Source organism: Drosophila miranda, chromosome XR, assembly GCF_003369915.1.
Source record: "Drosophila miranda strain MSH22 chromosome XR, D.miranda_PacBio2.1, whole genome shotgun sequence".
NCBI classification, from domain to species: domain Eukaryota; kingdom Metazoa; phylum Arthropoda; class Insecta; order Diptera; family Drosophilidae; genus Drosophila; species Drosophila miranda.
The window spans coordinates 14,377,121-14,393,074 of record NC_046674.1 but is presented as its reverse complement, the minus strand read 5'-3'; the positions used below and the strand labels follow the sequence as shown (position 1 = coordinate 14,393,074).

Sequence of the window (15,954 nt, the reverse complement as noted above, 5' to 3'; positions counted from 1 at the left end):
GGTTGGGCTGGGTCTGGGGGGTCTTGGGGGGTTCCTTCCTCACGCTACGCTAAAGTTCTTAGGGCTAAAAAAAAAAAGATATATTTATATGCATACTCCTCGTCTCTGGTCTTCGCCTGGTAATACCTTCAATGCCTTGGGTTTAAATTAATAACTTTTAGTTGTTGCCTTCGTTCTTTTGTTGTTCCTTTCCCCGCTTTTAGTTTTCCATTAAATATAGTGCTGTTCTGCTCTCCCGCCCGCAATCTTTGTACAAGACTCTCTCTCATCCCCTCTCATCTAATCCCCTCTCCCATCGATCGCCTGCTCTCCAATCCATCCCCCCGCCAAGGACCTGTGTCAGTCTCTGTCTCACCTTCTCCTGCCTTGGGGCTTACGCCTCCAACATGACCTTGTGCACGGCCGCCACAGCGGCGGGCGGGCTGCTGCTCGGTGCCGGGCTGGCCGCCTGCGATGGAGGACCAGCGCCGACGCCAGCGCCACCCCCGCCGCCACCGCCGCTGGAGGCTGTCACCGTGACATCGGCCGAGAGAGTGGGATAGCGCTGCACAGCGTTGGCCGCTGCCACGAGGGCGTGCAGCTTGCTGGGCGGCGGCGTTGGCGACTTCTTGGACAGGTTCAGGGGCTGGGCCGAGTCGGCAATGTCCACCTGCAGCTCCAGCAGGGCGGGGCTCGAGGAGGCAGCAGTGGCTGCCCCGTTGCCGTTGCCGTTCCCGTTACCTGGGGCTGTGACCGCCACCGAGGAGCTGCTGGTGGAGTGCGGCGACTGGAAATACTGGCAGCTGCCGACGGAGCTGGAGCTGCAGTTGCTGTTGCTGTTGCTGGATGAGGAGCTGGACGACGAGGAGGAGCTGGAGCTGGAGGAGCTGCTGCTGCTGCTGCTACCGTTGCTGTGCGGCGACACCGACTGCTGCCTCTGCTGGCAGGTGGTGGTGATCACCGAGCTGCTGCCCCAGCGCTGGGGGGCCGGCGGCGGCGGACTGCTGGTCGAGGGCGAGGCGCAGTGGCTGCTGGGGCTGCGTCCGCCCATGCTCGCCGAGGAGGTGGTGCTGCTGGCGAGGGCGGCGGTGCCGGGCTCCCGCTTCAGATAGTTCTGGATGATGTCGCTCCGCTTGATCTGCTCGGGCGTCATGCGGGGCTCGGCCATCAGCGACTTGGCCAGCACCGAATGGGAGCTGGCCATCGAGGTCTTGGGGCCCTGGACCTGGCCGTGGCCGTGACCGTGGCCGTGGCTGTTGGGGCTGCCGCGTGTTAGGTGCATGTGCAGCTGGCTCTGGGCCGGCCCGGACACACCCGCGAGGGAGTGTGACGCCTGTGACGACGGCGGCGGCGTGGCCACGCTGGCCGGGATGGGGCTCTGGCGCGGGCTGAGGGCGCCCAGGCTGTGGGTGGAGCTGCTGGCGTCCGCCTCCGCGGTCTCGAACTCGCGGTGGCGCAGGGCCCGGAACTTCTTGTGCGGCTTGTAGGCCTCGTCCATCAGGGAATTGGTGTCGTACAGGGGCGGGGCCTGCAGGACGCGCTTCAGCACGGGCATGTCCTCGACGATCTGGCGCTTCAGATGCATGTTGGCGCTGCTCGAGGGCTGCGGCGATCGGACCGGGGAGACGGCCACCACGCTCAGCTGGGGATTGACGGCGGCCACCGCCTGGGCGGCGGACACCTGGGCATCGCTGCAGTCGAGGGCGTCGTCCACGCTGGAACGGGGACTGGAGCAGGAGCTGCTGCCGCCCGAGGAGACCGCCTTGCATTCGTTCTTCTCGTTGCCCGACTCGATGCCCGAGTCCGTGGGCGAGTCCAGCTTCCGGTAGCGACTCGCTGCCCCCGCCGTCAGGTGGTGGTGCAGCTGCGGATGCTGCTGGTGTTGGTGCTGCTGCTGCTGCTGCTGCTGCTGTGTGGCATGTTGTTGTTGCTGCTGCTGTGCGGCATGTTGCTGCTGTTGCTGCTGCTGTTGGGCGTGCGCCTGCTGCTGCTGCTGGTGGTGGGGGTGGGGCTGCTGCTGCTGCTGCTGCTGCTGGAGGTGGTGGCGCACAATCGGCGTGATTGTCAGGCCGTTCTGGGTGAGATGCGCATGCGAGCCGACAATGTCCATGTCGGCGGCCCCGGAGTCACCGCTGGAGCCGGAATTGGCGCGATTGCGCAGTGGACAGCCGCCCGAGAGGGTGGCCGCCAAAAGTGGGGCCGAACTGGCCAAAGCCGACGGCTGTGGCGGCGAGGCTGCGGCCTGTGCCACCTGCTGTTGCATCGAGCTGCTGCTGGGTGAACCGTAGTCGAGATCCGCCGACTCTGTGCTGGAAACCGAGCCGAGGGGGCTCTTGGCCGCCTCCACGTCCATGGCGTCGGCCCAGCTGGCGGCCGGGGACTTGCCGGAGGTGGGATCCTGTCCCTCCTCCATGCTCCACATCTGCTGGCGCAGCAGCTCCTTGTGCTCGGTGCGGAAGACGACCAGCTTCTCGGTGTGCAGGGTGCTGAGGGTCCTCAGGTCGGGCATCGTCTCCAGCAGCTTGGCGAGAAAGTCGGGCTGATCGGGCCGATTCTGGGCGACAATGTACTGCAAGCAGCCCTTGAGGCGGCTGTACATCTTCTCGATGAGCTCCAGGTTGCGCAGTCCGGGGCGGTCGGGCGTGATCAGGACGATGGCGCAGAACAGGCCGATCTCGGCGTCCGTGAGGTTCATCGAGTTCATCCGCTCGGCAAAATTGAACGTCGAGTCGACCAGGAAGCGGGCATTGGCCCCGTTCTGGATGGCGTCGCGGCGCATCACCTGGCCGTTCAGGCAGATAATCGAGTTGATCGACGAGTCGAACATGCAGATCAGGCGCACGAACAGGGCGTCGAAGAGGCCCGCCTTCAGCAGCGTGAACTTGTCGTCCTGTGTGAGCAGCTGGAAGCCGGGTATCATGCCCGCGAAATCGATCACGCCGCGGATCACGTGGGCGAAACGCTGCGAGAACTCCTGCTCGGACTGCAGCTCGGGGGCGGGATTGAGGGGACAGGCCTGCAAAGGAACACAAAAAGGGGTAAACCGTTAGTAACTGTTGCATCGATATCGCCCTCATCGCACACGCGTCATCGCTCGTTTTTTCGTTTCGCACACGAAGGTCAGCGAACTGCTCCCGCCCTCCCGTCCGTCCCGCTTGCTCAACCCAACATTCTATCGCGTAAATCAATAATCGCACAACTATTTCTACTTCCGCACGCCCACTCGCCCTCTCGCTCTCTCCCTCGCTCTCTCCCTCTCTCTCTCGTTTATCAAATGTCGCATTTCCTTATACGCCGCTGGAAGCTTTTCGAGAGGGAGAGCGAGAGAGAGAGAAAGCGCCCTAACGACATCAGCTTTCGTTTGTTCTGTTAGTTTTCTTTTTTCTGTAGTTTCTAGGGGCGGTTTTTCTCTCTCTCTCTCTGGGAGCTTTCATTGTGTTGCCGTGTGTGTGTGTGTGTGGCCTGACATTACCCGCCAAGGTCGACGAACTAGAGTTCAAGGTTCCGGGTTGCTGTTGTTGCCACTGTGTTGGCGCGTGTTCGCTCGAAAAAAAAATATATAAAAGGGGTTGGGGTTGGTGGGGGGGGCTCTTCAGAGTGACGACTGTTCATGCTATTTCGCCATTTGGCTTTCCGGGTTTTCAGTTACATGAACATGCGCCGCCAAGTGCGCCCCCAGACGACCGCCCGCCCATTGAACGTGCCCCGATATCAGCCGTCCACCGCCCACCACCTGCCACCAGCCACCGGCCGCCGCCCATTGGCTATTGTTCTTCGCATCGACTTAATTTTTAATTTATGTTTGATTTTCAGCCGCTATGCCTCCGCCCCCGACAGCTCTTTGAAAATCTGTCTGCAGATTAACCTTGAAAGTGTTTTTGCTCTCGCTCTCGCTCGCTCTCCCTCGCTCTCCCTCTCTCTGCTCTGCCGACCGGCAACCGGCGACGAAGCGCAAGAACAAGAAGATTTCTTTCACTTCGTTTCGTTTCTTTTCGGACTTTTTGCCGGTCGCTCGTTCGGCCGCGTTGACGTCGTCGTTTGATATGCGCCAGCTTCGGCGTCGGCGTCGTACCCCTCCCCTCCCCCGCTCGCTAAACATTTCGGATCCTTTCCGATTCCCTTTTTTTTCTTTATTTGTTGCTTTGATTTGGATTTTTCATGTGCGCAAAAGCGGAAATAGTTTTTCGGGCCACTAATGAGTGGGGCCGGAGGAGGCTATATAAAACCTCCCCTCCCTCCTCCCCGCCCCGCATGCTCGTGCCGCTCTGCCGGCATATCACAAGACCTTCAATTTGTTTGCCAAAAATAATTTACCGCAGAATCGGGGCCGCAAAAAGAGGGGGATTTAGTGGGGTGGAAAGGGGGGGGATGAATGGGGATGGCTGGCTGGCTAGCAATCTATTGAATAATCGAATTCCTAGGGCTAATCAGCGAATTGAATTTCTATTTCTAGAAGGGACACACACACACACACACACACACACACGCACACACACACACCGACAGAGAGCAGATCATCATCTCTCAGTCATAACCTCCGTATGTTTTCCGCCTTCCGTCCGTACGTACACACGTTGCATATTACGTGTCGTGTCGCTGCTTCCCTCTCGCTCACTCCCTCTCTGTGGCATATTTTGCTTCCTCATATTCTATTCCCTCACATTTTATGCATATTTGAGTGCATTTTTTTAGTATTATTATTGTTTACTCATTTGTTGGGGGGGTGCTAGAGGGGCAGGGGGGGGCGCGCAGCTCGTTTCGTTTTATTCTATCGCCAAGGTTAAAAAATAGCTTTGTCCGAAGGTCGGCTCTAGCGTTTGCCTTTCTATGAGTGGGTTCTGGGGTTTGATCCCTCTAGGATCAGGGACCGCCCCACCACCCCCTCTCCAAAGCTTCTTCTTCTTTCAATGCTTGGCGGCCTTGCACTTGACTCTTCCTCTCTCCCTCTCCCCCTCTAACTCTTTAGGTACTCGTATTCTTTCGTTCTCTTGCTTTTAAATATTTTAATAATAATTTATTTAAATGATCAACGCATGTGCCTGTCTGCGACCCCCCCTCTCTGCCCCTCTCTGCCGCCTCGCACTCTCTCTCTATCTATTCAACGCTTTGTTTCCTCTGTCTCTCTGCCTGTCCGTGTGTGTGTGTGTGTGTGTGTGTGTGTGCTTTCATTAATAATGACGCTGCGCTTGACCTTGAGCTTTAGAACTGTATTTGTATAATTTGCTGTTGTTGCTGGGACACGTTTTTTCTTTATCGCTTTCGATCGGCGGGCGACTGGTAGTTAGATCGTTCTCCCCAGCCACCCAGGGGGTGACTTCCTCTTCCCTGTAGGCACACCCCCACCCCCACCTCCCCCGCCCCCCTCTCGTCGATCTACTTGCTCTGACCGCCAAACGGTGACGAAAACTAAACAAAAGTTGTGTATTTTTACAACCACCTTAAACCATTTATCATTCTTAGGTCTGTCGTCTGACGTCTGTCGTCTGTCGGCGGAACGTCATAAATTTGACATTGACAGGTTTTTCTTCGCATAGAACTTGACCCCAAACCCCAAACCCCGCCGCGCCGCACTGCCACCAATTGGAGGTCTGTCTTGCAAGAACCGAGCCAGCGACCGAGCGAGCGACCGAGCGAGCGGTACGTGCGAGCCATGCGATGCCATGGCTGGCGATTTCCTGGTTTAGAATCATGCAAACAGGTTCACCTTGGCGCATGAGTAACCCCAACCTAATGCCTCGGCGACTGTTTCTGTATCTGTATCTGTATCTGACAGATCTCTGATCTGGGCCCGGAAATCGAGAGCCACTGCCTACGCCTGCAACCTTTTACAGCCAAATACTACGATATATATATATATTGTATAGATGTTGATGGACTTACCAGCAATGTGGGCATCGAGTAGGATGGGCAATCGCGGGCCCGTTGCCGCATGGCCGAGACCTTCTCCTTGGTAAATTCGCACGTCTCGAGATGGGCACGCAGGACGGCGGCCAGAAGACGGGGCTGATCGTCCAGCTCTGTGGCCAGGGCCCGCTGCTGGCCCCGGTTCTGTGTGCTCTGCTGCATGGCGGCCAGGATGCGCGCCTTCTCTCGCTTCGGCACGCGACCAAAGCGCACAGCTGCAACGAGAGAGAGAGAGAGGGGGAAGATTGAGGTTAGTGGCAGGTAATCGTTGGTTCAACTTAAAGGTAGGGTCCCCCCCCGCCACGCCCTCTGCCCCTTTCGGTGCATCAATTACACGCTTCATTGCTGACGTTGGAGAGCAGGTGCACAGGCAACAGCTGTTGTCCTGGCTTGTCACGCAGGAAGTGCCCCCCCCCCCCATTCCCCCGATACCCTCGTCCCATCGTCCCCTCGTCCCTTGTGTAATTTAGTGCCCTTGAAAGTGGGTCATTGCCTCAGCTGCTGCTGCTGCTGTTCCACTCTTCTCGTATTTTTTTTTGGCTTGTTACACTTTCTCTTTTTTTAGATTTTAAACCAAAAAAAAACAACAGCATTTGGATGTGGGTGAACTTTCACATTTCACCAAAACCCCAAAAGAGAGAGGGAGACATGCAAAGACAGAGACAGGGAGACACGTTTGCGGTCACGTTTTTCGCACCAACAAAAAAGGAGGCCAGCATTGCCAGCATCCACAAAGGCAAAACTTAGTTTTGGGACTGCAAGAAACATCCTTACGATCTTTTGAGGGGAGCGAGCGGGCGGGAGGGGGGCGGGCATGTGTTTCCTTTTCAATGTCAAAAGAAATTTCTACAAAAATTTCACTGAGGAAACCCAACAAAAAAAAAACACACACAGCAAAAAGTGAAACAACACGAGAGCTGCGGCTGATTTTTCACTACTTTTCCCAGCAAATACACTGCGAGAAATTGACCCACTTGACTGGCAGGGGCGAAATCCAGGTCAAATGAAATGGAAAATGAAATGCTGCCGCTACTGCCGCTGCCGCTGCGGCTGCGCGTAGAAATTAGAGCGCGCTGCGCCGTCGCCGCCGTCGCCGCCGTCGCCGCTGAAGAAAGTTGGTCAAACATGCGACGGCCTGCCACTCTTTTAGAAAATAGCAAGCGGCGCAGCAGCGCTGCAGCGCAGCCAGCCTTCACTTCACTTCCACCGAACAGAGCCGAACCGAGCGAGCCGAACCGAAGCTGCGTTTCAAGTTTAAAGCTCTTCCGCGGCAGCGGCAGCAGCAGCAGCAGCCTCTGCCGCCGCACAAATTATTGTCTGTTTAAAAACGAGGTCAACACTCAATGGCGCTCGGAGCGTCGCTTTGGAAAAAAAAAAAGGTAAACAGCACCGCACAAGAAAAAAAAAAAATAAAGACCGAATCAAAGTCAAAGCCGAGTCGGAGTCGGAGTCGAAGTCGGAGAGCATCTATGGGAGTTAATTTTTTTTTTTTTTTGGAAACCGAAAGCGCTGAGGGGGGAGCTGTGTCTGGGGGGAGGGAGGGAAACTGTGTCAGTCGAAGCATTAGGGAAATTTCTTTCACTTTCTAACTCCAATTCGGAATGGATCTCTCTCTAATCTGTTTGGAAACTTACGCGCATTGTGATAGTTGACATTGCCTTTGAGTATCCCCTTCAGTATCGGCAGTTCTTCGCCCATTTTTCTATGAATTGTATTTTTTTATATTTTTCGGTAATTTTATTTGTTTTCTTAACCCAAAACTTGTTGGTTTTTTGGTTTACACTTTTCTCCCTATGAGATTCCGCTGGGCACTCATTCGAGTATTCATGAATAATTCTTGGTTGGGTTTTTTTCTTTCTATCTTTTGGCACAAGGCGGGGGCGGTCGGGCAAAAAAAAATTTGTAACTTTTTGGTTTAACTTTTGTTGTTGTTGTTGGTTTTCTTTTGGATACACTGCAATTTTCTTCTGGTGTTTAATTATTATTTCCAAAAAAAAAAAAATAAACACCACTCTATTTGTTTGTAGGTTTTCTTAAGATATTTTTCACTCTTTCAAACAAGAAAAAAAATATATTGCATTTCTTTTCTTGGCTTTAGTTTTGTTTTTTTTTTTTTGCAGGAACTTTCTTTGCGTTTTGTTTCTTTCGATTTTCTCACAATTAAAATAATTTTTGGAATTTGTTAAATATTTATTTGGATATTTGTTTCATTTAGCGCGTAATCCAGACAGACGGGTGTGTGTGTGTGTGTGTGTGTGTGTGTTTTTCGCTTTTGTTTTTGTTTTTGGGCGAGACTTGGTCGACTTTTCGTCATTTATTTAGTTATTAAATTATTTGGGTTTTCTGGTTTTTTGGTTTCTGGTCAACACTCGCGTTCTTCTTGGGGGGGCGGGCGGCTTGGGCTCAGTGCTCCTCAATATCTGAATCAGTATCTGAATGTGAGTGCGTGCTCCTCCGCTGACATGACAAAACTCGACAAAATCTCGAACGCGAATAACTGTAAAAGCCGCAGCACGTCACCGAATATACCAAAGCAAAGCAAAGCAGGCGGGCAGCACAAAACAGAGACAGAGAGCGGCAGAGAGAGCGAGCGGCGGAGAGAGCGCGCGCTCTTAAGAGCGTGAGCGTAAAGCTTGGCATTTCATTGGCTCTCTCTCTTCGCAGTATTCTTTTTCTCTCTCTCGCTCGCAGTGATGGGAGTTTTTTGTTGGGGGATTTTTACAATTACGAATTTTCATTAATTTAAGTATTTTTTATATTTATTTTTTGATAATTTTCTGCCCTTTTGTGGTTCTATTATTTTCAAGTTCAAGCCAAGGCTTTGATGATAAGCTTTTCCTGATAAGCTTTCTCTGTCTCTTTTCTTTTGTGGTATCGCCCTCTCGTTCTGTTGCAACAACATGGTCCTACCACAAAAGTTCAATGTTCGCGCCGCCAAAAGACAACAAACGGCATGAACTGTCGCCAGAGAGAGAGAGAGAGAGCTTAAGAGCGAGCCCTACCAGAAAGCTCTCTTAAGCTTCGTGGCAAAGCTTTTCAACACACCCCAAAGAGCACAGAGCGCGCCAGTGTGTTGAGTTTCACAATTTAAGAGTACGAAAAGCTTTAAGGAGAGCTTTTTTCATACTTGGTGAAAAAAGGTGGCGGCGCACAGGCATGGACTTGAAGGGTGGTGCGTATGCGTATGCGTATGCGTATTTTGGAGGTGGAAAAACTGGGCTGTTCTACGGGTCTAGAGGTCTGGAGGTCTGGAGGTCTGGAGGTCGGGAGGCTGAGCAGGCCAGCAAGGAGAGCGATATGTATTTAAATGAATCTTAATGATTTCACGCTTGAGTGGGTATAATTTATGACGTCTCTGGCCCCGTCTGGCAGGCAGGCAGGCAGGCAGTCGACTCCTCCTCCTCCGGCTAGCCTTAGCGGATCTCTAGCCATTTAGTCAAGGATTCGTTTGATTTGTGGGGTCACCTAATGACTCACTGATCTCGTCTCACTGACTCATGAGTGCTCCACTCCACCACCGAAGTCGTTTGTTTATTCAAACTTTTCGGGTTTGTCATGGATGGATCGGGAAGTTCCCCGCTGGTCAATGAACTCAGCCGCTGGAATGGGGCCAAACACAAACAACAAACAACGAAAAAATTTAATAATCGTTTCCAACGATGAGCCAGCCATTGAGTGTCTTTCCGTGGTGTCTCTTGTCTGTTGCTTGCGGACGAAAGTAAAAGTGAAAGTTGTTTGGCTTTTTTCGGGTAGAAATTTTCGTGCGTGTGTTGTGGAAATGCAGACGGCGGGCCGCGACGATTGGGCAACAGTTACACTGTTTGGTAGGAGGAGGAAGGTAGGCCTATAAACTCGAGTTGCATAAGACCCCCGAAAGACCAACGGCAGACACTGCCAGACAAGAAAAATAACCAAAAAATTAACCAAGAAATATATCTATCTAATATCGAAATATCTGGCGAGACTTATGCAAGCCTCGGGGGGCTTCAACCCCCCGCCCACCGTGGAGGAAAAACCAGTTCAATCTCATCAAAAGTCTTGTCTCTCTTGCAAATAATTGACATTCAACAGTAAAGACCAGACCCGCACAATGCCAGCAATTAAAAGCCAATTAACAAGTTTCACTTTCTCTTGGCAGTGCTCCCCTTCCCCTCCGCCCTGCTCCCCCCACAGAGCCCTGCATCAGTTGGCTTTCTCAATGCTTTTGGGCCATTGGTTGGGCTGACTTCCTGAATTACGGAGAAATGGCCGCTAATTGTGGCCAAGAAAAAAAGCACTAATCATAAGTAAATAAAAGCCAAAACTTGTTAAAGAGAGAGAGAGAGAGACAGAGAGAGAGAGAGAGTTCAATGCACTCTTTTCTCGATGAGGCAAAAGCCAGAGTTGCAATCAGGAAGCGTTGGCGAGACGGCGAGAAAGAGAGAGAAAGAGCGAGACGGAAAGATAGGCCTACTTTCGGTTTTGGGTTTAGAGGAAGGTGATTCACAAACACCTTTTTGGAGCGTGCAGGGGGGCAAGGGGTAGGGGTAGGGGGAGGGGGAGGGCTTTACGTAAAGTCACATAAGCGACAGACACAATTGTTGTTGCTTCAGTCTCTGTCGCTGCGTCGCTGCGTCGCCGCGTCGCTTGCGTAAGCCCCATCGAAGTGTGTGGAAAGAAGGAAAGAAAGAGAGCCCCAAAAGAAAGGGGGACAACGTGTAATAATATTCGTAATAATAACAATAAAGCCATCATTTTGTTTGTTTTGAAGTTTCTGGAAATTTGTCTCCACCCCACCCCCTCCCCACCACACACACACACAAATTTTCCCCCATGTTTATTTTTGTTTTTTGGTGAAGCCTTCGTGCAAGCGATTTTTGTGGGTCATGAAAATGTCGCTCTCTCGAGCAGGGGCGGGGTGGGGGGGATCGTTCAGGGAGAGGGTCGCTGCTCTGCCGTTTGCCCCTGTGCCACATTATTAATTCTACTTGAAAAGGTCGCCTCGGGCTCGTTTCATGCTCATCAATAAAGTGGGGAAAAACAACAAAAGGCAAAACGCACAAAGCGAAAATTTTGCGTTTCAAGGGGAATTTTTGTGTGGACGTGAAAATTATTTAAAAATTTGAAAATAAATACCAAATAGTATTTATTTTATTAGTCTGTGTTCGATCCACCCTTGACCCCCATGCGCATTCCAGACAGCAAGTTCACCAAATACCCAGTAAATAAACATGCTCCCCCGAAATGGGGCCACACTGATCTGATCGCCCATCTGCGGTCCAGCTGCTCCAGCACATGGCAGAGCCAGAAGCAGAGGCCCAGGCAGAGGCGGAGGCGGAGGCGCATACGCAACGCAAATAATTCCATTTCGTGTATAATTATATTCAAATGCAAGGCGCTGACGGCGCTGCCGCAGCCGCAGTCGCAGCGAGGCGAATGACCGTGCCTGACCCAAATAGAAGTCGCTGCACTCGGCGACAAATGCATGCGAACCGCTCGCTCTCTCAGACACATTCGGTTCGGCTCTGACGTCGGCGTCGTGCAAAAATTGCACCAGGCAGCGAGCCCCGAGCAGAGCCGAAACGAGGCCGAGTGCAATGAACAGCATTCAGCACAGCACAGCACAGCGAGTGAGCGGGTGAGAGAGCGGGAGAGAGAGAGAGCAATGCAAATGCAGCTTCGAACAAGTTGGCTCTGTCGCTGTCGCTGTCGCTGATGTTGCAATGCGAAACCTTCGAGAAATTTTACAAAAGTCGTTGAACTCTGCCGCTGCTCGGTCGTTTAACTGTGGCCCAAAACGGCGATGGCGGCAGCGGCGGCGACGACGTCAGCAGATCCAAATTGCTGCAATGCTCCTGCTCTACGCTCTCTGCTCTCCGCTCTGGGGCTCGAAACTAGTTTTTGGCGCCGAGGCATTGAAAAAAGCGAAAGTACATTTTTTATTTCTCCCGCTCTGGTCGCCACCACCCCTCCACCCCACCCCCCGCACACTCTTTCAACATTAAGTATGCTGCTGCTGCTGCTGTCGGTGGTTCGTGTTTTGGTCGGGCGCCCGATGGCCGATGCCCGATGCCCGATGCCCGTTCGGGCACGAGGTAAATGAACCTTTTGAAGGTTCAACTTGCGTAGTAGGCGACGCCAGCGTCGCTGCCAGCAGCCGTAAAACAAGTTTGTTACGTTTGCGCTACTCATTTTTCTCTTTTCTTTTCTTGTGCTTCTTTTCGTTGCCTCTGCCTTTGGTTTGCATCTCTTTTGGCTTCGTTTTGTTGTGGCTTGGCGCTCTTTTCTTTTTTGCAATTTCACCGTTAAAATTGGTGGCAGGTGAAGGCAGACACAAAAGCATACGCACGCGTAACTTTATGTAACCAAAAAAAAAAGAAACAGAAAGAGAGGGAGAGGGAGAGAGAGGGAAGACCACCAGAGACTTGTCGAGCAGCTGCCGTTGCTCAAGTAATTTGTTGATGCAGTCTTCTCTCTCTGTCCAGTCTCTCTGTCTCTCTTTCTCCCTCTTTGTTTCGTTTCGCGTGAAATGATTTCACTTAGGCGATAATTGTATAATAATGTTTTTATTTTTTTGGTAGGGAATGATCTGGAAGGAAGGCCTCTCTTCTAAAGAGAGAGCCTCACTCAAGGTTTCACGGGGTGGTTGCTTAACCTCCAAGTGGTTCCCCCCCCACGAAAACCTTCACCAACTGGAACAGCCTCGAGCAGCACAACCCACAACCACCCACTCACTCACTCATCATCATCCAGCAACAACATCATCATTAGCATATTGTACTTGAAGCCTCTCTGCCCCAGCCACCCACTCGCACGGAGGGAGGCTCCTTGAACTGTTGCAAAGTGCTGGTTGGACTCCTTGCCTCCTTGCCTCCTCAGTTGCACAGACCAGACCTGAACAGAACAGAACAGACCCCTGCCTTGCTTCGAGTCTCCTCCTTGTTCTCGTTTTTGTTGTAAATTTTTGTTCGTATAGCCTCCAATATTATTTTAGTCAACAGCTTGCCCCGAGCATGTGTGTGTGTGTCCCTGTGTGTGTGTGTCTGTCCCTGTGTGTGTGTGTAGCACTGGCATTTTAATGTATTTGTAATTGACCTGAATAAAGTTCAAAACACTCTCGCAGCCGCGACTGCTCGGACGAGGCAAGGCGAAATCTACATGCATGTTGCCCCTCCACTGCTGCTGCTGCTGCTGCTGCTCGTGTGTGTGTGTGTGTGTGTGTGTGTGTGTAGCCTCAAAATAATAATGATTGCGACAACAACAGCAGCAACAGCAGCACTCCTATATATACGATACGATACGATACGTGTGTGTGTGTGTGTGTGTGTGTCTATATAGAAATAATGCTGTGCCTTCGATAATTGACAATTGTTTGATTATTTTTATGTGCTTGTGGAACACCCAAGCAACTAATTGCTGCCTGCCCACCCCACCCCCTCCCTGCTGTTTTAGGTGTGGCTATCTATGGGCTAACATATTTGTTTAGCTATGATTTAGATCTTAGATACAAGACAATGTCGGTGGGTTGGTGGGGATGGGGGGGAGTGTACCCAAAAGAAATGCCAGAACAAATAAAAAATTTATAGATAAGCTACTGGTAGGTTTTCAACAATTAAGCTAACAAAATACTAAAAATACCAAAAAATACTAAAAATACCAAACATTCCTAAAATATCAGTAAAGGAAGTCTTTCCTTATTCCTGTATAATTGTTAGTACTTTTCTTCTTGGTATTTTTTTTTTTTACAACGAAAATACCAAACACTTCGATTTAGTATTGTTTTCTCCTGCTATGCCATTCGGCCTTTTCGTTCGAGAATATTCGAATATATTCTAATCGTATCCAAAAACCCAGTCGCTGGGGCTGCGACTCCCTCCCCATCGCTGTGGTCTTGGGGCCGGGGCTGGGGCCGGGGCCGGGGCCGGGCCGTTGCTCGTGTTGCATATGTATTTACTTTCAATTTGCCTCCAACCTCGCGCTAATTTAAGTTCATTTCAATTAAAAATCACCATGTTTTATATGTGTGTGCGTGTGTGTGTGTGTGTGTGTGTATAAAAAAAAAGGATTTCGTAAAAACAAATCCAACATAACATTATTTGGCCCACGGCAAAGCGAACTAATAAATTTCCAAGCAAATCCACAAAAATCAAATGCAAAATGAGAAAACACAAAACAAAAAAAAAAAACAATACAAATAAAATACTGATATATTTGTACGCTCCCTGTACGTGTGTGTGTGTGTGTGTGTGTGTGCATTGTTCGTTGTTTACTATCAGCAGAGCAGACACACACACACACACACACACACACAGATACACAGTCTCCACCACCTTCACTGCCCCGACTGCGCTGCCGCTGGTGACCCAGTTTCGCTGCACGTCAGCGGCGCGGCTCGGCACGGCGGTCATTGAACTACACCGCCGCCGCGACAGAGTGTGGGGGATAGCCAAAGGGACGGTACGGGGGACGGAACGGGGGACGGCACAGGGGCGGGTGTCGCTCCAAATTTCGGTTTCGTTTTCATTTCTTGCGTTGTATTTTCGTGTCTTTGCAATGGCAAAGACCCTGCCCCTACCCCATCCTATTACTATTGGACGAGAAATTATGAAAGCCGAAAAAAGAAAGTGTTTCGAAATGGCCCCCCCAATTACGGGTGAAACAGAAAGTGAAAGCAGTCGGAGAAATATCATTTTTTTAAATAAAGTAAAATATTAATTCGTTGCTGGCCATTTTTTTTTTCTAGGTCACTCTCGGCGCGCCGCTGGTTTTATAACTGTAAAAAAGCGTTCACGGCTTCATTTCGTTTCGTTTCGTTTCGGTATATTTTATTTGAATTTTCCTTGAAAGATAAGAGGGGGCCAGAGGGGCGAGCGGCGAGGCGCTGCTGCTCTGCTCGGCGACGCTGCCGACTGCCGACTGCTCAGTTGACGTCGCTTAAATAGCACACGGTCATTTTTATTATAAACAATTCGAAATTTGTTGCTTTTTTTCCCCTCCCCGTCTGTTTTTTTTCGATTCATTTCATTGCCTGTTGCCGAGTTCGAGTTTGCTTGGCGGTCGCATTTTTGTGCGATGGTATTTTTGGCACTAGCTGTGGGGTTTTTGCAGTTGGTGGGTGGCTAGAACTAGTTCAAGGATTTGCTAAAAAACTAATCGAAAACCAACAAAATATACAAGAATCCAAATTAATGTGGAGGTCAGCAAATGCTTTAGGAAATTCGAATTTGTTGGGTATATTTCCCCAAAATACCAAAAATCTAAAGCCCCGAAACCGACAATATAACTGTTACACAAAGGCCGCGTCTGCGTGCTGCCTACAAAGCAGCCAGCCCCCTCCCCCCTCCCCACCAGCGCACACGCATCGCCTGAACCACTTTCGTTTTCGAAAGCAGAGCTGCGCCGCGCTGCAGCAGAAGTCAATGAACGTCGCGCGCGCGAGAGAGAGAGAGAGAGAGAGCGCAAACGAATGCGAACGAGCACGCTGCTTTCATAATCACTGCTGCGGCTCTGACGCTGGGCTCTGCTCTGGCTATTTCCTGTAAATATTTTCGGGGCAGGCCTAATTTAAACAAATTATTACAAAACTCAACTGACAAAGAGAGACAGAGAGAGAGAGGGAGAGAGAGAGAGGGAGTCAAAGAGCGGCTGGTGGTGGGTGGGTGGTTGGCCTCGCTCATGGAATTGGGTTAAGTGCGTTCATTCAACTCTCGGCACAATTTCGAAATGGGCCTGGGATGCGGGTGTGCGAGATGTGGGATGGAAATTTGTTTAAACAAAGTGTTTGTGTGCCGAGCACAACTTTTACTTTGCCGTGAAATCAAGCAGCAAATGTTGCAATGCACACACACGCGCGCAGATACATGTGCCTGGGCTGAAATTTCGTTCATGGCTGGTCAATGAACTCGGCTATGCTTCGACTCGGCTCGTCTCATGTCTCGTGTCTGTTCGTTTCTCTGCTTCGTTCGGCATCTAATTTGTTTGCCCGCTGTGTTGTTGCTTTTGAGCTTGACTCAATTTTGCGCTCTCTCTCTCCCGCTCCCGCTCGCGTCGCGTCGCGTCGCGTAGTAATTACTACCGTATGCAAAATGAAGA

At 51.1% G+C, this 15,954-nt stretch overlaps 1 protein-coding gene across 5 annotated transcripts in view; it reads right to left on the bottom strand.

Annotated features, from left to right (window-relative positions):
• Nucleotides 1-282: 282 nt before the first annotated feature.
• The window catches only part of LOC108152059 (ecdysone-induced protein 75B), an 88,792-nt gene continuing 73,120 nt past the window's right edge, over nucleotides 283-15,954 (bottom strand). For 4 of the 5 annotated variants that reach the window (XM_017281064.2, XM_017281067.2, XM_017281066.2 and 1 more), the window contains 3 exons: nucleotides 5,860-6,098; nucleotides 1,925-2,995; nucleotides 283-1,852 (listed from right to left, as the gene is read on the bottom strand). In XM_017281064.2, the coding sequence (XP_017136553.1) occupies nucleotides 374-1,852; nucleotides 1,925-2,995; nucleotides 5,860-6,098 (2,789 nt within the window). In that variant the 3' untranslated portion in view covers nucleotides 283-373. Of the gene's footprint in view, nucleotides 1,853-1,924; nucleotides 2,996-5,859; nucleotides 6,099-7,517; nucleotides 8,392-15,954 lie in introns of those variants that run through there. The other variant, XM_017281068.2, reaches the window with a different exon arrangement.